This window comes from Geospiza fortis, unplaced genomic scaffold (assembly GCF_000277835.1).
Source record: "Geospiza fortis unplaced genomic scaffold, GeoFor_1.0 scaffold206, whole genome shotgun sequence".
NCBI lineage: Eukaryota > Metazoa > Chordata > Aves > Passeriformes > Thraupidae > Geospiza > Geospiza fortis.
Genome location: NW_005054311.1, coordinates 2,566,293 through 2,591,958, shown reverse-complemented (window position 1 = coordinate 2,591,958; position 25,666 = coordinate 2,566,293). Strand labels below are relative to the sequence as shown.

At 38.8% G+C, this 25,666-nt stretch overlaps 1 protein-coding gene across 1 annotated transcript in view; it reads left to right on the top strand.

Annotated features, from left to right (window-relative positions):
* The window catches only part of EPB41L4B (erythrocyte membrane protein band 4.1 like 4B), a 191,757-nt gene that overhangs the window by 139,848 nt on the left and 26,243 nt on the right, over positions 1–25,666 (top strand). The window contains exons 25-27 of the mRNA XM_031055636.1: positions 41–118; positions 19,320–19,388; positions 23,222–23,385. Of these exons, the coding sequence (XP_030911496.1) occupies positions 41–118; positions 19,320–19,388; positions 23,222–23,385 (311 nt within the window). The remainder of the gene's footprint in view (positions 1–40; positions 119–19,319; positions 19,389–23,221; positions 23,386–25,666) is intronic.

The following is a 25,666-nucleotide window of genomic DNA, read 5'->3' as shown; positions in this document are numbered from 1 at the left end:
GCTTCTTTATTCCAATGCTGGATTTGTTTTTTGCCTTTAGAGTTCCACAGATGCTGGGAGTACATTTGCTTTGGAGCCAGGTGACCTCCTGATGGATTTCACAGAGGCCACACCAATGGTAAATAGTTTTAGTTTGTAACCAGGAAAATGTAGAAGTTTTCAATCATTTGTCTGCAGCTAAAATGAATGGGATACTATGCAGTGTGTTACAGAGTGCACAGGAATAAAGTAAATTTTCTTGATATTCAGTGATCCTGAGCGTCTGTCAAACTCAGCTCAGAATTTCTGAAAGTCAGTCCACATCAACAAGTGTTATGGCAGATCTTCTGAATGCATTTATTGTTGGATAACTACTTATTTCTCTCTCCTATCTTTACACATTGCTCCACACGTTTCACAAGCTTCTTTGTCCCTTTAACACAGATTCCTAATGTAATCATAACTTTGCTTTTGGGAGTTGTCTGAAAAGTTACTTCTTTTTGCCACAATTTTGTTCAGAGCTTACCTAATAGCCAATCCCAAGACATGTACCTGCACTTTCATGTTTCATTAGCAGAGTCCTCTTCCTCACTTTAGACAAAATTGCCTAAAATGTGTTGATGATTAACTTATTTTTTTAGAGCTACTTGATTTATATTTTTGCTTAAAAGCCAGGGAGAGATGCTGGTCTGAAATCTAAATACCTCTTGACTTCAGTGATCTCAACTCTTTCATCTCAAATTCTCAGCAGATTTATTGCATAATCATAATATGATCCTTAACTTCCTCCGAGTCATCCTGCATTGCAAAAAATTTTAATGCCAGATAGCTCCTCTACTGTCCAAAGGCATTTTTGCTGTCTTCTAGAAACCACGGTTAAAGTGTGTAAAAACCATGACAAGGACAGCATTACATTTCGGGCATAAATGCTTCTGTATTAAGGTAATTCTGTCCTGGGCATTGCTTTCACAACATGGTTAGGTCCTAGTTTACAGTATTGGAAAGGTGCTGTGGGGTTGTGCCTTTTGTTTCTGAGACAGTATTGTAGTTGTCTGTAAATAACTGCGCTTGTGTCCTGTTACCACTGGATGAGAGCTATGGGGATCCACAAGACACGGGCAGACTGAAACCAAAACTACCCGGAGGGAGGTTGCAGCAAGATAGGTATCAGTCTTTTCCCAAGCCAGAAGTGAGGGGAAAGGGAGAAATGGCCTTAAATTGCATATTAGTAACAGTTTGTTCACTGAAAGGTTTATAAAGCATTGGCACAGGCTGCCCAGGGAAGTGGTTGAGTCGACAGCCCTGGAGGTATTTAATATTTGTAGGTGTTACCCTGAGGGACATAGTTTAAGGGGGGGACTTGGCAGTGCTGGGTTGTGGTTGGACTTGATGATCTGGAGGGCCTTTTCCAACATAAGTGATTCCACGATGCTATCTAGGTTAGATTGTCTTTTTCTATATTAGTAGCACATTTGTGGCTAAATTGTAATTATCTGTTGGAATTTACAAATCGATTTCTTATTCTAAAAACCTACGATGTCTTACTGTGTTAATCAGAATTTAAGAAATGAGTCATGAAGACTTCAGCAACTGACCTGCTCTAGATAACATAAGTTTGGCTGGTTTTGGTTTTTTTTCCATTTAACAGAATTCAGCAGTACACATTTTTCCTTTTCCAGATTAATATACAGGCTTTTTTCCCTGATTATGTTACCAAATCCTGCTTTCCTCTTCCCTATCCCACCACCCACTGACATTATTTATCACACTGTATGTTCATGAACTAACCTTCCATTGACTTTCTTGGTTTTAATATTTTGGAGAGCAGATACTGCCCAGCATCAATCAACTCTTTTTGTTTTGTTTAACATCTATAAAGGTCAGCTTGTTCTCTACAGAGCAGGTATTGTTTACAGACCTTTCTCTGCAGTTTCACTGACTGCAGGCTGCTCTCAGTTGAGATTTGAATGAAAAGTTTACTCTTCAGGGAGAGAGGCTCCAAGCAAAGACAAGCTAAGGGCAAATGTGTAGCTTTGAGACAGTCTGATTATTTAATAGTTCTGTTGTGATAGAATGTTCTGTCTGTTATTTGAGGGTCAAGATAATGTGCAGCTTAGCATCGTGTTACTGTCAAGTCTGTGGTCATATGCTGGTTTGCATACTGTGGCCTGGTTCTTGGGAATTTGGTTGTTAATTGCACCCATTTGTTTCACATTCAGTAACAAGTACAGTATCTGAAGGGGTCATTCATGTTGTCTTATTTGGGGTATTTGCCTGAGGTGATAGAGACGGAAGTTCAGATTCCTGTGTAGTCAAGGTTTTTCTGCAGAGGGTTATTCCAACAGCTCTCTTGTCTTCGTTGTCTGGACTAGAAAGACAAAGACACCTAAATTGGTCATCCAAAATTAGGTTTGTAATCTGTTTTGGTCAGGATGTATTCTGCCATTCTGAACTTCCCCAGTTCACTGGAGAGCTGTTCATTTCAATCAACTTTAGATATCCTCCCTTCTTTTCTGTAACATTGCTGGTAGAGAGTGATTAATAGCCACTGAGTGAGGTGCATGATCTTCGTTGTTCAGTGTCTAAGCATTGATGTTTCCTGATGCCCTTGGGTTTTATCCATGTTTTGCTGCTGTTGCCAGCAAAACAGTGGAAGATACCAAATACAGTGGAATCTATGCTGAGAATTACACTTAGAAGTGGAGCTCAGAAGACTAAATTAACTTATAAAAATGTAAGGATTACTGAATGGAGAGAATTAATAGAAATCATCAAAGCTGCATTGCAGGGATGAGAGCAATCAAATTTGTCTACTCAGTCAGCCTGGAGGAGGTATTGTGATATATACAAGAACCAGCTGAGCTCTAATGGTCACTTAGTCATCAATACTCAGACTGCCAGTAACAGCAGGGCAATTATGAGGCAGACTGATTTCAGGAAATCATTTTGCAGAAAAAATAATGTACATTTAGTAATGCAGATTGCCAAGAGGGAAAGGTATCCTTTTGTGCTCTGCAGTCCTAAACCCCTGTGGTTTATGCACACTTCTATTCATTTTTCAATTAGATCCTACAATTAATTGACTACAACATATTACTTGTTGTCCTTAAAACAATTTCAGCATGAGTCTTCATCTTTTTTTATTGTGACTTTTAGGACTGTGTCCTTTTAGCTTGTATGTGAACAGGATTCAATCCCTCCTGCTTTTGTGTTTTGGAAAAAGCAAATGGATTTTTAAAAATGCAGCATCATATATAAATAATTATTTTAACACATTAGGAGCATCCTTAATGAGGTATATTAGAATAAGCTTTGTCAGTGTAGTGGGCTCTTTCTCCTCCTGCACTCCCTCCTTGTGTTTCTAGCTTTTCTGGAACTGGAAATCACTGAGCTTTAAGCTATTCTGTTGTGGCCTATAATTGGTGTGATTTCTGACATGTGTATGAATGCAGAGTTTTTCTTGTTTAGTTACAGAAAGCTCAGTCTTAAGGCACTGAATGAATGTAACAGCTGCTACACCACACTGACAGTACCTTCTCAACCAAGAGAGAAATCAGTGTGCACAAACTTCAGTTTGACCTAATGGAGTGGGACAAAAGAAGTAAGAGTTCTACATACATCATGGGACTATTCCTAAATTTAGACTAAGGTTTGTAATGCAAGGTGGATGGGCTAGGACTAAGATCACATCTAAAGAGGTATCAGAGAGCAGTAATTTACAGCTGGCTATGTGCTTTCAAATTATAGGTTATCTCATGCTGTATGAAGTGAATAACTTTCTAGAGCTTCACCTGCCATCTATTGGTGGAAAACGGAAAGTAGAAAACTATTTGCCTATTAAAAGCTTGAGATATAACGTTTAAAAGGTATAAATTACCAGTATGATAGTTTATGCTTTCAGTGTAATACAAGATATTTTTTATTTAGGAGGAGTTGGAAACAAGTATGTCTATTTTAGTGATAGTATTGCTAGGGTATGCAGTCCTGTTCATTCAAAGGGATCTCACTTAGTCTGAAAGTGTACAGAATTTAATGCATTATTATCTACTATTTTGGAAATAAAGTGAAGGTAACCAGGTCAAAAGTGAGTCAGCTCAGGGAGAAAATGGGAGAAGTTTTTGTATCTTGATGGAGGTGATAAAACATCCCTGCAAACTCTCAGTAGATAGTATATAGTGAGTAAGAGGTAGTGAATCGAGCAAAATAAGTAATGTATCTTTCCATTCTATTCCCCTTTAATGTTTGTTTTATTAATAAAGAAGAGTTAATTTAATTTTTACTTGGTACATTTTTATGAAAATTTTGCAAGGTTGCAATAAGCCAAATAACAGAATGGGAAGTGAGTTCAGTAATTCTTGCCTTCATTTTGAAGAACTTTTCACTTTCTGTGCAGAGCAATTTTACAGTGGAAGACAGGCAAACATATCAAACTCTAATACCTCCATAACCAGTGCTTTTGGCATTGAATTCTAAACGAGACTGAGTATAATGTAATTCAAGACTGATATGTGATAAGAACATTAGCATGTATCTACTATCTAACTGACTGAAAGTATAGATCAAGTATCTCTGCATGCCCCCAAGATCTTTGAAACACCTCAGAGACAAATTTATAAATGCTTTACTGACGGTGAACTACATACTGAAGAAAAAATAGGACTGTTGAAGACTGGGTGATATATTTCAGAATTAGAACCTTTCTACTTTTACATCTTCATCACAAAAACAACAACAAAAAGTTTCTTAGTATAAGATAAATTGGATGCAATAAGTATGCAATGGATTCAAAGGGGAGTATTAAAAATGCTATTTCCCAAGCCAGCTTCTCAATTAACAGCATTTGCACACTCAGATTTACATACAATGGCCAATTATGAGCAAAAGAATTTGCAAAAAGAAACAGTTTGTTTGTTACACATAGAAATAAAAAGTAAAAGCAGCAAACAGGATGTCAAATGCACATTTATTCCCAGTTTCAAGTTCATGCCCTTTAACTCCATATTAAGCTAAGATAAAGCAAAGAACAGCAATTGCTAAAGCAAACAACATCAATACAAAAAACTTACAGCAACAGACAAATCTAGTTCCATGTGAACTCAAGGAATATTCTAAATTTACTCATATTGCAAAGGAAGATTCTTTTCTGCTGCAAGAAAAGGGCACTAGCTGGATGAGAACACATTGCAAAGAGGTGCACTGTAAGGCTCAGTCAAACTCAGCATGAACATTTGACTGGGGATTTGCAGGAAGTGCTCAGGGCCCATCCAGCATAAAGGCTCCTGGGAGCACACAGCTTGAATCAAGCAGATGCAGGTTACCTGAGCATCATTTAGGTTATATAAGGCATGTCAGTAACTAGGGATGGGACTTAGAACATTTTAGAACAATCATAGTCTTTGGGCAACCAGATAAATGGGTCAATACATAAAGAATTATAAATAGGACTTGTGACTAATATGTAGCTCTGCAAAGTACAGGGCTTTATTGGTGGATGCCAGTTTCATAAGCAGTCTGTTGAATTACTAACATGAAAGATAATGGAGTGTCAGGCTCAGAGACAGCCCCTTGAATCTTAGTTTAAAATTCACTAAATTACCTAAAACTCTTTGACTGCTATTTAGAGATTTGTTATTTACAGATTTTTCTGCCATTCATCCATTATAGAAATAGTCAGTGAAGAAACAAGAGAGAATTCTAAAATACGAACTCTAAGCTTCTACATTTACTTTTTATTTTTCCTCTGTTTTAAGTGATTTAAATTCATTGGTTCAATATATTTTTTCCCCGTTATCTGTATACTGAGCAGAACAACTTGGTGCACTCTGTATATATATGACGGATGATTCAACACTTTTCTATTTCTTCAATTAATTGAAAGTGAATTCTCAAAAAAATAAAAAGATCCTCAAAGTGAAATCCATTGCTGACTTTGCACCTGTGGACCCCATGATAAAATGGTGTTAAACAGAAAAAAACTTGAGGCATGTATCATATAATTCAGTGCTTTTAAATAATCAGTGGTCCACTGGCTAATATTTTATAAAACTTGAGATGAAGGTAAGGTGCAATGTCAGAAGATAGTTTGGATCAAGAGGGCAGAATCTTTTCCCTGGAGAGGTGATAAATTCTGCCACGTACAATTATTTTTTGTCGCCTTTTATGTTTTTATATGCTGTCCTATCTATTCTCTGGCATTCCATGCACCTGTGGTGGTAGAAGTTATAAAATGTGCAAATGCCTATCAGTAAATCTGGTTTCTGCCCGATTGTGTGAGCAGAGCTGGTCCTGGAACTTAAGGCTTTGGCTGGACTCCATAGCAGGCCTCAGCAGATGGGGTCTCATTTGAGAAGATACTTACACCAGACAACTGGAGGATCCTGTGGAACATGTGTGCCTGCAAAGACAGAAAATGCTCTGTAGCGAATGACTGTGAGATTGCTGCACAGTGGTGGGATGTTTGCTGTGCCTGCACGATGGGTGGTTCAGTGGCCGTTTCCAGATTTGCCTGTGAAGCTGGAGGACTGAGGTTGTGGTGTCGCAGCTGCACATGTAGGTAGGTGCTGGATGGTTTAATCTGCTCCAGATTCCTTAGTGGGACTGAACATTAAGCCTACAAACAAAATTACTTAGCTTTAGGTCAAATAATCTATGAAACCCTGGGGTTTCACAGATGGCTCTCCTGAGGACTGTAGGAGTGATAAAGTATGTTTGCAAGCAGTGTAGTTTCTGGAGTAGTACTCCAAAAGGAAGTACTACTGAAATTATTTTAAAGTTTGACCAGTTTATGGGAGGGGTTATAGGATGTGCTTGACTGCAGTAATGGTGACCTGAGGCCGACTGACAGGCAAGGTCCCAGGGAGTCTGCTCCTTGATGATGGAGAGCATCTGCCAAACACTGCAGAAAGGGCAGTCCAAGACTATCTGAGTGCTTCACTTTTTGTGCAATTAGTGCCCTAATCATTTTTAGTCCAGAGCTTTTCTCAGCATCTCTGAAGTGATATAGATTGCCACCACTCCAGCAGTGTTTAGGAAGGTCAGAAAACTTGAGGGTCATGAACATTATTGAAGCTTAAAAAAAGAAGAAAAAAAAAAGAAAGAAAAAAAAAGGAAAAGAGGAAAACTACCTGAAATCCCTTTCTCCTGCCTCCTCAGAAAAAAAATAAAGGATCATTCCATGCCAGTAGCAGCTTTCTCTTTTGCTTGAAATCAACATCAGAGTAAACAAAAGGAATCAAGTAAATGCAAGCAAACATTTTAAACCAGCTGGCATCTACCTCCTACAGCAAACAGAGAAGACAAATCTTTAGCAAAGCTTTTATAACCCATGAATTGTTGTAAATCAGGTCTGATATGTTCAATCATACATCTTTTTTATTTAAGATACTTGCTTTATTTTTCAAGCAAATATATTCCATGTTCTGAGCAGCAGTAATCAAGTGTAACATCTGCCTAAGAAGAATAAAAGTGAACAATACATAGACAATGCTTCCCAGACATAGAGTATAAAGCACCATCTTTTTGTACTGGCTGAGTCTCCTCTTCACTCAGCAATAATCAATGTCATACAGGAATGCTTAGATTATGTGCAAAGACTAAAACCAGGTATATCTTTTTACATTTGCTCTTGATGAGACAAGTACAGTGATGAAGCTATTATGTCACAAAGACTTTTGATAAAGGCATATTGATCACCTTTTTTTGACCTGAGAAGTACATTATTCCTTTTGTCTCAGCAGATGCAAAGTTCCTAATTTCTCTTCCTCACTGTGATTAGTGACAATTGCATTTAGACTTCAGTGAGTAACTATTGTGTGTTTGTTTTCTTTCCAACCATCTAATGAACTGATATATGTGTAATTCTAATTCACATTTTTCCAGTGTGATAACAAGTGTGATACTAACAGCTTGGCTGTTCTGTGAAATTTCAGTTGAATATCTCCAGGCTTCAGCAGAAAATAGGAACATCTGCTTTCTGAAGTTTTTTGACTGGCTGAGTGACACAATTTGTAAAACCAGCAAAAAGATCAAGTAAACTTTCTTTTTATTTGCCACACAGTTGAATAATCAGAACTCATAGGAATTTTTTTTTCTTCTTTGAAAAGTGATATCTGGTTGTCTACATTTTCCTTTCAAAAGCCTGTATTGGAAAATATCCTAAACTGAATGTCAGAGAGTAGTAAGAAGGGTAGCTAAAAAGATCAGGGCAATTTAAAATTAAATAGTGGTTCATTTTCAAATGATGTTGGGTTATTAATTTCAATGAACTCACGTTTCCAAGCAAAATGTCATTTCTGAATTAGGCAGTAAAAACTACACTGACAAAGTGCTGATTGAAGCTTTTTAAAATTTATTTTTTAAATATAGAGAAAATTGAATCAGCACCATTTCTTTTGTAACACATTCAGGGCAATACATATTCAATAGATAGGCATTTTCTGATGAGAATTTCTAAGCAGTAGCAGTCCTTTTTGATGAGCTACCATTGGTACCTAAGCGACCAGAGACTTTCTCTTCTGGCCTCTTCTGCTTTTTGCTGTTATTCACAACAGTGGGTAAATTCTCTACTGAAGCATAATATATATTTTATTTTCTGTAGTCTGTCTACTAGCTAGCAAAACCAAAACAGAAATACAATAATTGACTTCTGAGATTTACATCCAGAGATCTTTTGCTATGACTTTATACAAAGCTTAGTACAAATCTTATAACTCAGAGGAATAGCAATAGCAGAATAACCAGTAAGTCAAACTGATAAAATTGAAGTTTTCATAAACCTCAGCCCATCTATGGTAATTCCACAGTTCTGTGCCTTGTCCCAGACATTGTATATCATAGAAGAAAATTGTGAGTTAATTGTGGGAGAAAGAAAGCAGGAGTTTCCTAATTCTAACTTATTAGCTATCATGGTAACTGGATTGCAAACCAATGACCTTAGTAGGAAGGGTTCCCTTCTGTTCATATCCCTTATATGATTCTTTGAAAAAAAATGCTAAACTGTTTTGAGCTGAGGAAGAAAAATTCTACAGAGTTAGATATCCTGTACAACCATTTTAAGTCTGATTAATAGAAAGCAGTTCTTGCATACTTCTCAGAATTATTCGTTGGAACTTGTCCACAGAATAATCACTATGGAAGAACTATGGATTTATGGTTTGCTTTATGGTATGGCATTCTTCTCATTTTCAGCAAACCAAGACCAAATGCTCCTACTTTCTAGGAGATGCAGCTGGTGAGGTCAGGAAAGTAAACCTCTATAAAACTCATTTAGCAAGTTAATGTCATTTATTGGTCCTTTGTCAAAAGGTTGACTAGAATCTTGCAAGCGCTCCAGTGCTGCAGAATGTCATCTGGCCTCTTCTGGCGAAGTACCAGATATTGCCAGGATGGATTGTGATGAAGGAGCTGGCCCTGCCATCTGGCATATACACCCAGCCATGTGCACATGCTCTGCTGAGAGCCCTGTTGGCAGTGCTGGAGATGGGAAGTCATGTGCCAAGTACAGTGGTCTTCTGACCACCTGAATTTGTGCACAATTTGGCACTCATTTCATGCTGCAGCCAAGTTGAGCAAACTGTCGAAATTTATAACCATGAAGCTCAAGTGCTCACATATAGATAGAATCCATGTGTTTGCATCAGTGTCTGAGCTGCCCAGATTTCAGACAAAGCTTGTTCTCTTCAAAATATCTGTGGTCAGGACAGCCCATGTTTGTGGTGCCTCTAAAGCAATTTTGGCCTTCTCCTGTCTTGCTGCTACTGGTTTGGAGAAAGGGTTGAAGAAACTGTGCTTTCTCTTTTCTTCCTCACCATGAGCAGGGTGGTGAGGCAGTTTGGATAAAGGCTTTTCTGTACATCTGTAGTGTGGCTCAAGTTGGGCATATTCGTGCTCCAGGAACAGTTAGTTCCCAAGCTCATAGGCGGCACACTCAAAAAGCTCCAGGCATGAGATTGCAAAAGAAATCCCAAAACCAATCCAAAAACCAAAACCCAACAACAAATCAGAACGACACCCTGCTCTTACCCTCCCCCAAGAAAAGAGAGTATCCTGGGTCTTAGCCTGCAGCTATCCCAGGGCTCTTGGGAAGAAATTTAAAAGTAAACACTGTAAGCCCCCTCATCATTTCCAAATTATGAAGTTGACTGGACCAGTTTTTGCTCCTCTTACATTTCAGAAGACTTCAGGATTTTTCTGAACTGCAAGAGTAAACTGTAATCTTCCCAGGGACCACAACATCAGCAGAGTTGCCAGACAACAGTGTTTTCACCTCCTCCATCACCACATGGTGGTGGGAAGGGGTCTTTGAGGCAGTGGTGTTGGAAACATGCCTTACAGGAAATGTTCAGCCCCAGTTTGGGGGCTGTGAGCTCCTGTTGGGATGGACAGGAAGTTGGTGACTGAGGACCAGGATCTGCCTATAACATTTTATTCACAGTTTATTTCTTCCCTTGAAGAGGTGCCACAAGCAGATCTCTGGGGAGAGGACTGTCATTGTCTGGCCTCTCTCTCATTTCCATTTTACTTTTCCTGCTCCCTGCAACATTATAATGCTCTTCAGTTGCCTTCACAGAGATGTCTTTAATAATGGATCTTCCCAATCCTTTGCTCAATAAACAAAATAGGGGGAATCAGAGCTCTGCTCAAATGAGAACGGCCTTCTGGCACTGAAACTGCTGTCATTCCTGGGCCAAGCAGAAGAGTTCTATACTTGTGCTCTTGGTCCAAAGGAGATATTTCTTTTGTAATTAAGGATGGGCAAGAGTGAGTTATGTGCTAATAGCCCTAATTGATTTGTATTATCCCTTGGCTGGGACTAATCTCTTTAGCCTGGGACATATCTGAGTGCAGTGTCTCAGACTGGGAGACTGGCTTTTAGGGTAATATCCCTCAGACACAGAGGCATCTGATATGTTTCACGGCACTGAATTGGCATAGTGTTACAATGCAGGTGTTTGAATCTGTATATGCCTAATGAGCTCTTGTGTTCGAACACAACTAGATTTTACTTGCAGTCAAGACAGAATCTTTGTGTTTATTTAATGCTTGATGGCTGGCAATATGAATGATTCATAGTCAAGGGAATGAGGTTATGAATAAATAGGTTTTTATTTATAAAATTTATCACAAAACATTTACTAGATATGGGATTGAATTTGTTCATGCATGAATCTTAAACCAAGCAACACATTGCTTCTTATAAACTTTCAGCTTCTACTCCAGCTGGAGTTGATAGGATCAAATAGTTTTATATCCACTACATTTAAAGAAGCAATGCTCTACTTCCTTGATGCAGGTTGAAAAAGGTGACATATTATGATGGGAAATTATTATTGTCTTATAGAAGCTTAATTCAGTGTAGACATTTAGAGTAGCGAGGCAGTTGCAGCACAGCACAGCAGTCAGAACTCTTATGTGTACTTGAGATCATAACTTGTGAGAGGTCACCAAAATTTGTAGGCACATGCACAGATTAAGGCTGAGGTAGTCCCTGGGACTGGTCACATGCTGAAGTTGAAAATACACTCAAGTGTTCTTCTGTATAGATTTATAAATAGTGCACCAGTTTGTAATTTTAACATTTTTTCTGCAGCTCCACTGACTTTAATCTACCTGTGCTATTCTTTTCCTTTATAATAATGAACTGTATAAACTCCTGGGGATTTTATCAGAGCTCAATAGCCCAGAAAAATAGGACAGAAAATTGGTGCAAAGTATTTCTTACTATCCTGACATTCAAGGAGACTGTGATGGGTTGAGTTTCTAGACACTTGAGGACTTTCAGCCAGCTTTTGCTCTTACACAAGTAGAGACTGATTACACTTGAGAGACAAACTATTTGTTTCTGTTGGACTAAGGTCAAGCAGTACACTGTTTGTGCCAATGTGTCATAACTTTTCAAGACAGGAATGTGATCCTGAGGGTTCTAAAAAAGGGCAGGTGTGTTACATGGTTATTAATCAGCCTTTGTGGGAATGTTCCTGGGTTTGAAGTCTCCATGTTAATAAGTCTTGGTGAACTAATAGTTATTGGGTGATGAGCCATCAGTGTCTATACTTGGAAATAATCAAGTGTGGTAAGGGGTGAGTTTTTCCATCCGGTACAAAATACAGTCTGCTTGCTAGCAGTGAAACTGGGAACTATATGTCTTACCTGGGGCACTCTCCACTGGCAGGAATCACAACACTCATTTCCTCCTCTTAATGTTATCCATCTTTAGTGACTTTCTTCTGTGAAAACAGCCTCCATCTGCCGAGATGCCACTTGATTTTGTTAGCTGTGCACATGGTGTAGGCACCAACCACTGGATCACCGTTGATTTCATTGGTAAAAGCCAAGGGACAAGAAAGGTAACTTTGCATTAGCTGTCCCAGAAATGCAAGTAATGCAGCATCTGTTGGAGAGCAACCATATACAGTGGGTACCTACTGCTTTCTGTTTGTTTAATTTCTGTGTTTTAAACAAAGACCAAGCAAATCTTTAGTCTGCATTTTAGCCAACCCACCAAGACTGTTACATCATTTTACCTTGCCACGTTTTCCTCAGGGGATGGTGACTGGGCTGACAACCCATTCTGTGATTATGTTCTGCTTAAGCTTGCTCACCTTCACAGCACCAGCGAAAGAATCCTGAAAATCCTGAAGACTGTGAGATAATGGACACTGTCTTGTTTTGTCACATCTGAATTGTTCTTATTCTGTATCCTTTTGAAGAATGTCTTCTCAAAAATATTCACAAGGCAAAGTTATGTCTTAAAAATGATCCAGGACATGCATTTTCTTCCAATGTGCTGTAGAGATGCTGGACTGATTTAGTAACACTATTACTGTCGTCCCTCATGTTCTCCCAATACCTCTGAAATCCCTTTGCTAGCAACCCATAATTACAGTCCTTAGAGTGAAAATCTAGGGTACTTGATCCCTAAAGGTAGCATAAAAAATATACTAGCACCAACAAAATTTGTTGGGCTGTCCTTGTAAATTGTTACAGAAGCTGACATGAAGATTCAGGCTTATATCCAGGGCATCTTAACCACTGTGATTTAGGTAGACCTGCTTGCAAATAGTGTATAGTTTATACTGCAGCCACAAACTATTATGCAAGAAGTATCTGTGAAAATCTAGAACTGCAGCAAATCCAAGCTTTAGCAGAGACAGAACCTTCTACATGTTCTACTCCTATGAACTCCCTTGACATCCATTTGGGAGACCGAAGTCACTGGAGCACAGTCAAGGAGCTACATAGCCACCTCCTGACAATGCCTCTATGTTAGGAAGGATTGCACAGTATCCCTCTAAGAGGGAGGAAAATACCTGATGGAGAGGAAAGTACAAGCTGCTGGTGAGACATCAAAAAGGTGGTGTATGCTGCCAGGTCATGTTCCAGGGCAAGAGGACTCAGCCTGCAGCAAGGTCCAAAGAAGGGCTGGTGTACATCAGTGAGCAGAGGAGCAGCAAGCTCACCATTTCAGGGGGCCCCAAGAGAACTTGTCTCATCAAAGATACTGTGGGATGAACATGGAGCTTTCAAAGTGGAGCTTTTTCAGTTTACCAGAAAGAATGAAACGGTACCTGTGGGAATCGGGACTCTGTACTGCAGTACAGTGGTCCTGTGGAAACTCACACCAAATCAGATGAGTCAAAGACTTGGATGCACTTACGTGGTTCTCGGGAATCAAAGAATATTCTTGGAAGTATTTCCTTGATCTCCAGACTCCCCTAGTTTTTTGCAAGATAAGGGAGACCCAAATACCAGATGGAACTATGAAGGAGATTTTCCAATGTTGTCTCTTCAGAGAGAGTGACAGGGCAGGGAGGTTCTGAACATGTAGTTTCTTCCTCCCTGGCTTAGTAGCTTGTGCAGAAACCCATCCTCTTAAAAACTTCTCATTTGGTGCTTTAGGGTGTTTTCAATAGTACATTTCTGCAGAAATGCCCTCTTTAATGAGTGTGAACAAAATCTGTCTGCTCTCACCAACACCTGGATATGAATTCAAAAAAATCCTGCATCCCATGAGAAGAAGGTGGCCTGTGATGCAACATGTGTGGGATTTGCACTAAATATGGTTCATCAGGGCATTAAGTTCACACAGCTTTTTCCAAGACTAATTAGTCAATAATATTGCTGATTTTTGTTTCTGTCCTGTTGCAAGTTTGCTGCACTATTTTGGTCTATTTTTCTCCCTGTGCATCCTGGCAGTGATTATGCCTACCTGTCTTGCTGGTTATGTTGCCACATGAGAAGGACACGAACTGGGGTTGACATAATCTGAGTGTTGGATCATTTGAGCCTGAAACTGCTCCCACTCAAAAGAATTTGTTTGTCCCTGTAGATATTGCATGGTAAAAAATACCAGAAACTCTTTGAGTTTTTACATTTTCTGGCTCAGTATTCGTTTCAGCCACTGAAATGGTATGACATCAGGCAAGGAGCTTTACTGAAAAATACAGAGCCTGGAATCTTCACACTGGTTTTGGAAACCAGGTCTAATGGTTAACTGGTATTTTTTAGTCATGTCACATGTTAGGACAGGGAAATGCTATTGCAATATCCTCCAGACATCTCAGCCAATGTCCCTTTCTAATTTGATGAGTAGAAACAAGTCTCTGTGCTGTATAGATATGATGGTATTCAACTTACATTGTGTATTTTGAAATAAAGCATGACAGAATATTCCTCTGGCTCTATGTGTATCCTGAGGGCCTTATTTATGGCACTGCTTCAGGTGTTAGCAGCTCTGCCTCTTCTTGCTGTACTGCATGGGAATCCAGTGAAGAGTCTAGCCTAAAGTCTGTCTTCCATCTGGTCAGTGTATAAAGTGACAGTGCAAACCAACTGAGATCACACATCCTCACCATAATGTTACAAATGCCTCCAAGTCAAGATGCAGGGGATGGCAGTGAAGCAAACTGTAAGCAGCAGAAAATGTTTCTGGACCTTGGTGGAAGGATAATTGTGCCAGGGCAGTGATATTCCAAGGGCAAGGGAACATATCCAAATTAAGCCCTCTTCTCCCAGAAGTAGCATTTTTTGCCAAAGCAAGGACATTAGTAATATTCCCTTTTGATAGAAATACCAAAATAGCTGATTTTATATCAATAAACTCAACAAAAGTACTCTTTCTTTATCGCCTTCCACTTTCATTTGGTTATATGAGAAAGTTACATTTTTTTTTCCTCCTAACTCATCTAAAAAGTGTTTCAGGAATGTGCGATTGTTTTTACTGAGATTTGAAATTTCATCCAGAAGAATTCTTTGCACAAATGCAAAGAAAAGGGAAGATTCTTGTCCTTTTTCTTCCTTCACGCTTCTTCATTCTCCCTTGCTATATAAATGTCAAGGAAAATCAATGTGTTAATTCTTTCTCGCTGTGGCAAAGATTCCTCCAAAATATTGGAGGAATCCACTCCAATGGACAGCAATAATGCAATAAAAATCTTAAAGTACTAGCATAAAATAAAAAGGAATAAATTTTTGCTTTTTTTTCCCCATGAAAATCGATGTGACTGTTATATCTGACTGGTTTTCAGATTTTTCACCTTAAAGATTGCTCAACCATTGGACTTCTCTTGAGACTATGCCAATCCTTTATTATTCTTTTCTTCTTTTTTCTTTTTTTTTTTTTTTTGAGAGTCAACTGTTCTTTTAAGCTTAGTAAATTCTCAACTTGCCAAGCTAAATATTCCAGACAAGGAGCTACTTGTCCAAGGTAGTTCTGCTATGGTACTGCTCCCTGACCTTACAAGCAAGGGGCATTTCAGGTTATGAAACAAGCCCTCAGCATGTGAGATGCTGCTGGAATGCCAGCCTTCTTCCCTCCCCTTTCATGCCATGGCCCTGCCACCTGACAGTTACTCATGGGGCCTGCCTAAGAGGTTGTCTTATGGCTGTGACTTTGGCTGCAAGACTCTTGGCACTCCTGGAGAGAGAGCAAGTGTGCTTGAAGTCAAGTTCTGTACTTAAAAGCCTGTCTGTGCTGTTAAGGAGAGCACAGCTCTAAACCCTTGTTGCTCATGCTATTTCTGTAGCCCCTGTGACACCAGTTAGTCCCTTTTGCTCTCGTGGAAGAGCCTGACTGTACCAGAAAATGCCTATCTGAGTAATGTGGGAGAGATTGCTGTTCCATCTGCCAGGACAGGAATTGTGCCCAGCTGTAGACTTTAAGATGTTACTTGTTTTGCTTCATACCAAAGCAGACAGCAAACCTCACTCTGGTCTATAGGCAATCCATGCACTGACAGCTACTGTGTTTCACTTCTCTGAGCAGCTAGAGTTCAGCTTCACGAGATCAACCTGCACATGGAACTGCCCACTTCCTCTTCCCTCTCCTTTTCCCTTTGTGTGTGCCATCCCAGGTAAAGCCTGGAAGCTGCTGAGAGTCTCCAGATGCTGGAGGAACTGCAGCTTTGAAGTAGGTGGTAGAGTTGGCTCTTCCTTTCTCCTGTTCTCAGTTCCCAGGTGGCATCTTTCAACTGATGCTGCCATGACAGGGAGAAGAAAGCACCCTGGAAAAGTTAAGAGTCTGCTTCTTCCCTGTGAGTTGAGATATTTAAAGGTATGGTATGTCTTCCACCTAGGACAGGGAGAGAGGCTGTGTGGGGAAGGCATAACATTTAGGTTCTGCTCAGGGAGTTGTTTTTCTTTCTGAGCTACTCTGAGATTTTTGACTTCATGCAATAAACTCAACTCCAATGCAAGGGTAAGGAAGAGACTCACCCATGATGCTGCTTTCCTTGTGTGGTGGAGTGGGAATTTTCTTCCCCCTTCCAAGTCCTGGCAACTGCTACTGCTGGCCATGGTAAACATGCAGGACAGTTAGGTCAAAGTAATCTAAGTAATATTCCTGGCTGAAGAGACCTTTCAAATTTCCAAATCAAGTTTCACATAAACCAATTTTCAAAGTGATGCTTTCCACACTGTCCCATTAATAGATAAGAACTTCTTGCCAGTGTTGAAGAGGCAACAACAGTGTTGTCTCTCTGCCTTGCCTATGGAAGCTGGCAGCAATAATTTAATCAAGGCCTGAGCCAAACCAATAAACTCTGTTGTGCCTTTTGAGTAACAGTGGTCTGTTCTCAGAGGCAAAAAAATATGGGGGGAAGAGTAAATACTAAAGGCTAAGCAGGGTGGTTTGTTTGTCACTCTTAAATTGAACACAGGTATGGGTTTTCCCCCTCTGTTCCCTAATTTCTCTTTCCACTTTGTTTAAAAGACCAGAAATTGAAGGGTTCATAATCCAATGAGCCTTTCATTTGTCAACATTTTCCTATTCTCAAGATTAAAATAGCACAGTTCCCTGAGAGACAGACTCCCACTGATAACTAAACCAGATTGGCCATTTCTTGCCCTGTTTTGATGCATAGGCTGGCCTCACACACATCCACAGATTGCTGGTTTTGCAAGAGGGCATTCTGCATGGCTGTGGGTCACAGCATGTGATCAGGCTGATTCCTGTTATGTGCCTCTGCTCCCAAATCTCAGTGGAGTCTCCTTATTCTGCATAATTTTTCTTTCCTGTGTTCAGTAACCATGCTTCATTTCTGTAATGAGACTAACTGGCAAAATTGGAGAGATTTTAGCTGTGGGATATCAAACTCATGTGGCACATGAGCAACCAGATTCCCATCCCTGTTTGTCTTTGGCTCAAAGATTTTATTTGTAACTGAGTATACTTGTACTTTGTACTGTAACATCATATTATAAACCCTTCATAACCTCAGAATGTCAGCCTGGGCTCATGGGTATTTGCTGTCTCTCAAAAGAGTGAGATATGCTATAGCTGTCCAGATTTGGCTCTGGGTATAATGTAAAATAACAAACTTGTGAGGAGCTATACTGTGTCAGTCTAATGAGCTAGGTTCAATCAGCAATACAGCAGACATACATACACTTTGCTAACAGACATGAATATAGGACTGTAAAAGGACTGTGAAACTTCCTTTAATAAGTTTGCATAGAAAATTGTAATTTGAAATTATTTCTCCTTCTCAGTGTTGTTAGCTCATTTGTGCCTGTGTAATTGATTTACAAACACCTTTACTCTGTTAAAAAGTCATTTACATGCTTGACGTATCTTTGTTATCCATACTCCTCGTGTGTAAGAAGCCTGACAATTAATGCTAAGCTTAATTCCACATGTTTGCAGAAGGAAGCCCAAAGATAGCTGTTAATTTCCCTTGGTGCCCTTATAAGCCAATATGTTTCTGCTATTTTATTTGCAAAATAAACACTGTACATTTACTTAATTATATTTGATGTCATAATTCCAGGTTTTTCTTTGGCCTACAGGGGCTCAGGGCCCTTAAGGTAGCTTTCCTCATTATTAGACAACAGTTGTATAGCTGTAGTTAGTAAATTATGATTGAATACATGCATAACAAAAGCAATGCACAGCAGTTTCTGTAATAAAGTGAAAAACACACCTTTACAGTGAAAAATGTAATTTTCCAAAAGGAAAGCATGAAGTGCAGTTCAAATTCAAATGTTTATGTGCTATTTTGTCCTCTCTGAATAAATGAATAATAATGTCTGCATTCTAAAAAGGAAAATAATGAGAAACAGCATTCACAATAAAGTGGGACAGAAATTGTTGCTGCTTTTAACATATTTTTAATTTCAGCTAATGTTTAAAGCTACGTTAAGGGCAGATGTGACTTCCAGCAGGGTCTGGTCACACCAGTGACTATATCCTCATGAACCAAGCCCTCTTGGCGCATGGATATGTTGGTCTCGCTCCTCTTTGTTTCCATGCACGTTTCAAAAACCCTCCAAGGGTCATCTTGGGTCCACAGCCCTCTACTCAACACAGGGCATCCTAGCTGCCTGAAACAAACAGCTGTCTCCATGGTTTTTTAATATATGATTTTCTTTTGATCCCACCTTGGGTGATTGTTTGTCTTTGGTAGCAACAGTGTAAGTGAAAATTTGGAAGTCTAAAATATTTAAAGGACAAGTTCTTTAGCCAAAGTTCCTGTACAGCAAAATTTGCTCCTGCACTTCATGTTGCATATCTTAAAATGTAGTGCTGGCTGAAAGAATCACACAATAATTCTGGTGACAGAATTGGAAGATATATTGTATGCAACCAGCTCTGTATTTGCTCAAGATATTTAATTACATGGTAAAATTAATTTATCAAGTTTTCATATTTATGCTTTGACTATTCATCATCAGGTTTCTGTATGCATTTTTGGAAGGGTCTTTTTTGGGTCTGGTCCAAGCACTGCTGAACTGCTCTGATTTGTTGGATATGTCACTGTAGTTGCAATGCTTTGCTGCTTTTTTTTTTTTTTCTTTTGCATTTTTATGCTCTGAAAGTAACATCTTTTTCTTTATCTTTTTTAAAGATAAAGACATTCCCTGCTGATACATCTAATCCTTTTTTCGATCCCTTTACAACAGTACCACAGTTTTCTGTAAGTAGAATGTGCAAATAAAAAACTGTGTTTTAACACAATTCCAACTTATTTTTTAAAGTGTCAGAAATCTATGCACGAAGCAGTCCTCAAAAAATTTAAAAAAAAGATAAATTCCAAGCAGAAATTAAGAGTACGAAGCAGTTAAATATTCCCATTATACAAAATGTTGCCTGCATTCAGACATTGCTGCTTAATAGACAGAGGACTAAAAGTTAAAGGTCAAGGTTCACTACTAATGAAGTCAGTCCCAAAATGTTGTTCATTTCAGGACTGTAGAGGACACTGATGAAGCTCCATAACATCTTTACAGGGAGCATTAAGGGAACGGGAAGATTTAGTCCTCTGTCCAGCAATTGCATGGCCTCCTGCCTGAAACCACCTGCTGTGCCATCACAAAGAGAGCCCTGATTTTCATTGAATGTACAACTGAACTTTAAAGAATTGTAGTTGGTGTGTGAATGACTACAATGGCATCCTTGTACAAACTCTCATGTTAACCCAAGAACTTGAATCCAATATTGAACTTCATTCTTGTTAAATATTCACAGAAGATGTGACTTAGGGATTTTGGTGAGGTAAACTACGTACAAACAGAAAACAATTATCTGGCAATTTAAAAAGTAAGTATGTTCAAAATCTTGCTTTGGTGGCAGAGGCATTATCTAAAAAGTATGACCAAAAAAGTATGACAAAATTAACTACTCTTTAAGAAACACTCTGCTTATAAACACCATGTAAAATGATTTATAATTTTAAAGTTACATTTGCAAAATGAAGTATTTCAGACTTTGACCTTAAATTTTACTGGTTGCAGCAATCTATATCTGGCATATAATCCAAGATAAGTTACTTCATTCACTGTTGGGTCATGTGAAGGTTCTGTCTGTATTTAATGATTTAAAGAAAGATGCTTTTGTTTCACAATAAACCTGATCATGGGCTTTTATGTAAATGTGTTTTTTCTCCAAATAGGTACTTTAAAGCCAGAGTTAGCCTTCCCAAGCTGTGTAAGTGCCACAGTTGAGTTCTAATTAAGTGCCTTTGAAAGTACACAGGAACATCACATCAATGTTTCATTATGTCAGCCAAGTCCATAAAGTTGTGATAAAAGCTAACCCAAAGTTACAGTGCTTGTGTCTTTCACAGTACTCCTTTACCTAAGCAAAATTATGTGCACCCCAAAACAGCTTTCCCACTAATTAGTATTGATTGTCAGATATTATTTTTCTATCTCTGACAGTTAGGATGAAAAAAAAAAATTAGGAGGGCTATGTAACATACATTTTCATAATTGGGAGGTCAGAAGTCTAAAATACAAACAGAAGGTATACTGATATACTTACCCACAGAAAATTCCATATTGCAGAAAATGGTTATTTCATGGCAAATTCAAATGTTGAATTTTTGTTATGTTCTGTCAGGAGAAAAGAAGCAAAGCAAAATTCAAACTAATCTTTCTGAAATCCCATCTTCTCCCCATAGATTCCCATTTTCCTGGGCAGGGTGGAGAGAAAAACTGAGATCACAAATATTTAAAATACCATTGCAATAAAAACTGAATGACGTCTGATCCATCACGTGACCCTGTATATTTCTTTTAGTGAGTTATGTACAAATATCTGTGGTGAGCAAGCAGCTACCCATGGGACTGCACAGAGATGGGAAAACAATTAGGAGAGTTAGGTGGCTTTGGTCCTGTGTTTCATAGCCCTCTGTCCCAGTCCAAAGGGAGGTGTCTCTCCACTGCAGCATTTCAGATCATCCTGGGGCACTGCTGAGGGCATGAAGAGAGCTACACCACAGGCAGGAGCTCTAAGGGAAGGGTTGCTAGGGCTTGCAGGCAGGTCTAGCTCTGATTGGTCTCCAGTCACATGCAGACCCTGATGGTAATGTTTGGTAATTGTTTTCTTTTTTTTTTTTCTTTTTTTTTTTCTGTCCTTGCTTCCCCTTACCTTCCACTTTTTTTTTTCCTCCCCACTTGGAAGAAAACATTGGAATGTTATTGAGCAGGAAAAGGATTATGTATAGTGACTTTTAGAAGGCTTTACCTTTTGTGTATAGCTCCAAATTTGGTGGTGTATATGAAGTTGTGTTGATTTGATCAGATGAAAAATTAGATTACTTGGTTACCTGTGATGTTTAAATATAAGCTTCAACCCAGGAACCCTCTGAATTTCAGAGATTTCCATAGAAAAATGTCAGGCATGATGGCCATCTTCTCAGGCACATGTAAGCCACATAGATTTAAGTTAATGAAATTATATCTGTTTAGACCAGTTAAATATTTGGCTTAAGTGTGCAATCAGACATATGTATAAAAAGATGCTTTGGATATCTACTGCAAAATAATCATCCAGAGCAGACACACTATGGGACTCAAGGCAGTTCTTCAGCAAGTGTAGTTTGTCATCACTCTGCCAATTTCAGTGTGGCTGGCAGAATTTACATCAGCTTCAGAGTGATGTCTTCTTCTCATGCCATAGGGTAAGATATGGCAGTCCTCAGAGCACAGGGATCCCATATGAGTGACACCAAGTTTCATAACCCTGCAGTTTGTAAGTTTGAGTTTTAATGGTTGAATTACTGAGAATTTTGAACAGGTCCTATTAGCGATTACTTACACACATGAGAGTTTCTTTAGTTGATTTTACATTTTTCCATTTTACTAATTTTGTGGAATTAATGGAATTCCTTTTGCTTCAGAGGTTATTTTGGATCATTAGAAATGTGTTTAAACATGTTAAAAAGTGACAATAAGCAAGCAAACCTAACACATACCAGTCTTTCCTGGGCTCAAATAGTTTTCCCACCGTTTGAACTAAGTTTGTGAATCACTTGCAGAGGGTTGCAGAATTTGAGAAATAATTAGACCCAAAAAAATATTGCTCTTGAAATAGCTGCTTTCTTATGATGGTGACTTTTCCTCCTCCCTGCCTCAGACTCTGAACCAGGTTCAGAAGAAACAGTCACTAAGGAAGAAAGGTAGGCTATAGATACCGGTAGGAGCGTGTTTTAATGATCTTGACTCATTGACAATTGCAGTTGCTCTGTATTCTTTCCAGGTTAGGGTCAGACATGCACCACAGGCACTAGCTGCTGTGCTTTGGCATAAGAAATAGCCCACACCAAAAAGCAAGACAAGGCTGTTTGATTTTTAGGGATCCTCCCCCTCTGGTTGTAAAAATAGCCCTGTCTTTGCTACAGTATTATTGTGCTGAAATACTTCACTTAAAAGACAGGAGATGGTTGCTTGCTGTTTGTCTTAAATCTGCACTTCCAATATTGCTTTAACATTGCTTTTCATTGGATACTAAAAGAATAATTCTCTTGAGGCATGTTTCAGTTAGCAAAAGTGGGAAAGAGATGGAGAATTTGAAACTTAATCCTAAAAACCCAGATTCCCAGCTGTTAACAAAACACGGAGTATTTAGAGGACCCACCAGCAAATTGTATAGGATTCCTGAAGGATATTCCAGAAATCTCATGTTGTCAACATTCTCCATAATTTTTAGGGAAAATACAATAATGATAAGTGTCATTCTCCAAACTGATCATGATTTTACCTGAATGCTGCCAGTCCCATAGGTGTCACCTCACTCAGCGCATGTTGCAATCAGGCCGGTCCCTCAGGCATCAAAAGAGGTGGCTGTGGAGCCTCTGCAGAGGCTGCACTGAGAGGTTATAGCCACAGCCTCCAATTTTTTCTCATTCTTAGTTGCTGTTACTGTGTGCTTGGCAATGAATTGGGTAGTGAGGGATGGCGAGACCAGCAGAAGCTAATCTACAATTTTTTCTTTCTGTGTGTGCCTATACATGTGTTTCTTTTGTAGGCAGAATTTGCAGACAGCAAATTACAGTGCTGTGGGGTGCAGTCATCTCCTAAGATTACGCTGGTGTCTCCATCACCTGTCCTGAGGTGTCTGGCAGAGACTATCCCTACTCCAACAGTTCAGACAGTATATACGTCGCATAAGCCCATTTCGCTGGCAGACAGGTACTGTGCAGTTCTTTCACAGAAATACTATGATGTTTTCTGCATTAAAGGAATCAGCTAGATTTCCCTTTTTCTGTCATAATTACCATAAATTGTCGTTTTCTCTTATACTGAAAGATTTTTGCTTCACTACTTCAGAATAGGTGGGTTATGTAAAGAAATATCTGTAACTGATACTCATGCTCTGAGATAAAGAAAAGCCTACCTTAATTAACTGCTGCAGCCAGGAGAGAACCATTTCTGTGACCAAGGGCCCGGAGACAAAGGGTTGTGCAGATTTTTCCACAGGCAAGTCATTTTGTCTGAACCACAAAACTTTTGTTTTAATAACTGCTGTTACAATTTGTTTTTTGAAATTAGATGTCCATGGGGGAAATCTGAGTTTGAGAAATGTCTGTTCTTCTAAATGAAAAACAGGCGTTGGTTTTCTTTCTTGTTCCTCTCTTTTCTTTTTTTCTATTTTAGTAATGTCAAGCTACAGTGGTCTTGTAATTTCTCAGAGAATCAACAAGCTCTAGCACCTTTTTACAGACTCTTTTCAGTTTTCTATTCTTTCATCCTACTGGTTTTGCATGCTGGCTTCTTATTCTATAATTTAATCAAAACTGAACTTCTCAAGCTGATAATTTACTGAATATAAATGTAGCAGTGGATATAGTCAGTACTTCTGGAGCACAAATAATTCAAGGCTTATGAAGAAAAAAGTATTTCTTTAACATCATAATGAATGAATCTTTTATGCTTTTGGATTCACAGTCGATTCCCATTTTTGGTTGTTAATTATTTTTTGCAGCTGGTTAATTGCACCTGCACATTAATTCAACATTGCTTACTCTTCTAAAAAATTATCATTCCAGTGAAAAACTAATTCTGAAGCTGTAGTGCTGAACTCAGCTTCTGTAAGATGTCTCATGCACAAGTGGGTGATTCTACCCCTGCTTGCCCACAAATGGGCTGCAAGGTTTCTGCAATGCCATTTAAATCTTCAAACTTTGGTATAAGTCTGAGATACATAACTTTCAGAACAGCGTGGTAAACAGTATCAGAAATTGAGTCACTAAACCAGGACATTCCCAGGGTTACAAATCCTCTGGGCTCTTGGTGAGAGCAAGGACCTCAGGCTCTGATTATGGCATCCTGATATGTGCAGGACTGTAGTAAATTCAGCATAGCTAAATATCTATATAGATATATATATGTATATTGATATCCCCCAATATCAGATCACACCAAGGAGCAGAAGGCTGTAACAGTAGTCTATCATAAGGGCATTTGCTGTAGCTGCTCCATTTTTAGAGTCCTTGTCCAGCCTCCTTTGAAATCAGTAGCCTTTAGATAAAATTATAAACTGTTTTGCCATGTGGACCTTTTTATATCCTTCTTCTTGTCTCTGTTTGCTCATCAGAAATATCAGGCGATACTTGTTTTTGAATCAGCCATCAGTTATCAGCTTTTTCACTGAATTGTGTCTGACCTTTTTTTCCCCTCCTTTGGTATTTTGAAAATGTTAATTATTTTAAATTGAAATCTGAGACTTATTGTTGTTCCCATAATTGGCTGTTTGTGCATTAATTACACAGTGCTGAGACTCTGAGGCGTGAACTTGAGAGAGAGAAAATGATGAAAAGACTCTTGATGACAGAATTATGAAACTCGCACTTCCGTCAGATGGAGAATGGATTGGGGCCTTTCATGTGCCTTCTGTCTGTTTACATTCCTCTGCTTCTGTGTACTCAACATAATGCATCGGGAAAATGTGTGATATTCCTGGCTTGCCTGGATTCACCGCCGTTGGTTAAAATTCCGTCTTGGCTAGACTTTGACTTGAAGGAGTTCCTTTATTCATTTGCTGCTGGGAAATAAACCTTCAATCCTTTCTCTCTCCTGAGATTTTATACTATTAACACAATTAATTTCTGGTTTGGTTTTGGTAAATCTAGGGCAAAGAGGATCAGCAAGGAGCATACTGATTTCTATTGGAAAACACTGTTCTGTACATATGTTAATAAGTGCACAGAAATTAATGTTATGCAGAATATTTTGATAGTAACATAGAAAATATGTCATTTTGTATAACTGAAAATTGCAATGAGCTACTGCTATTTGTTAAGAGAACCATTTTTAAAGCAGAAGAATGATTATTACATCCTAACCCCAGGACTGTTAGTCTCCACAGAATAAATGGCTGTCTTATTAAATTTCTAACCTTAACCTTCCCTCAGAGATATAAATAGCTGCAAGTGGGAGAGACACCCCACCATACAGATACACACACCCAATA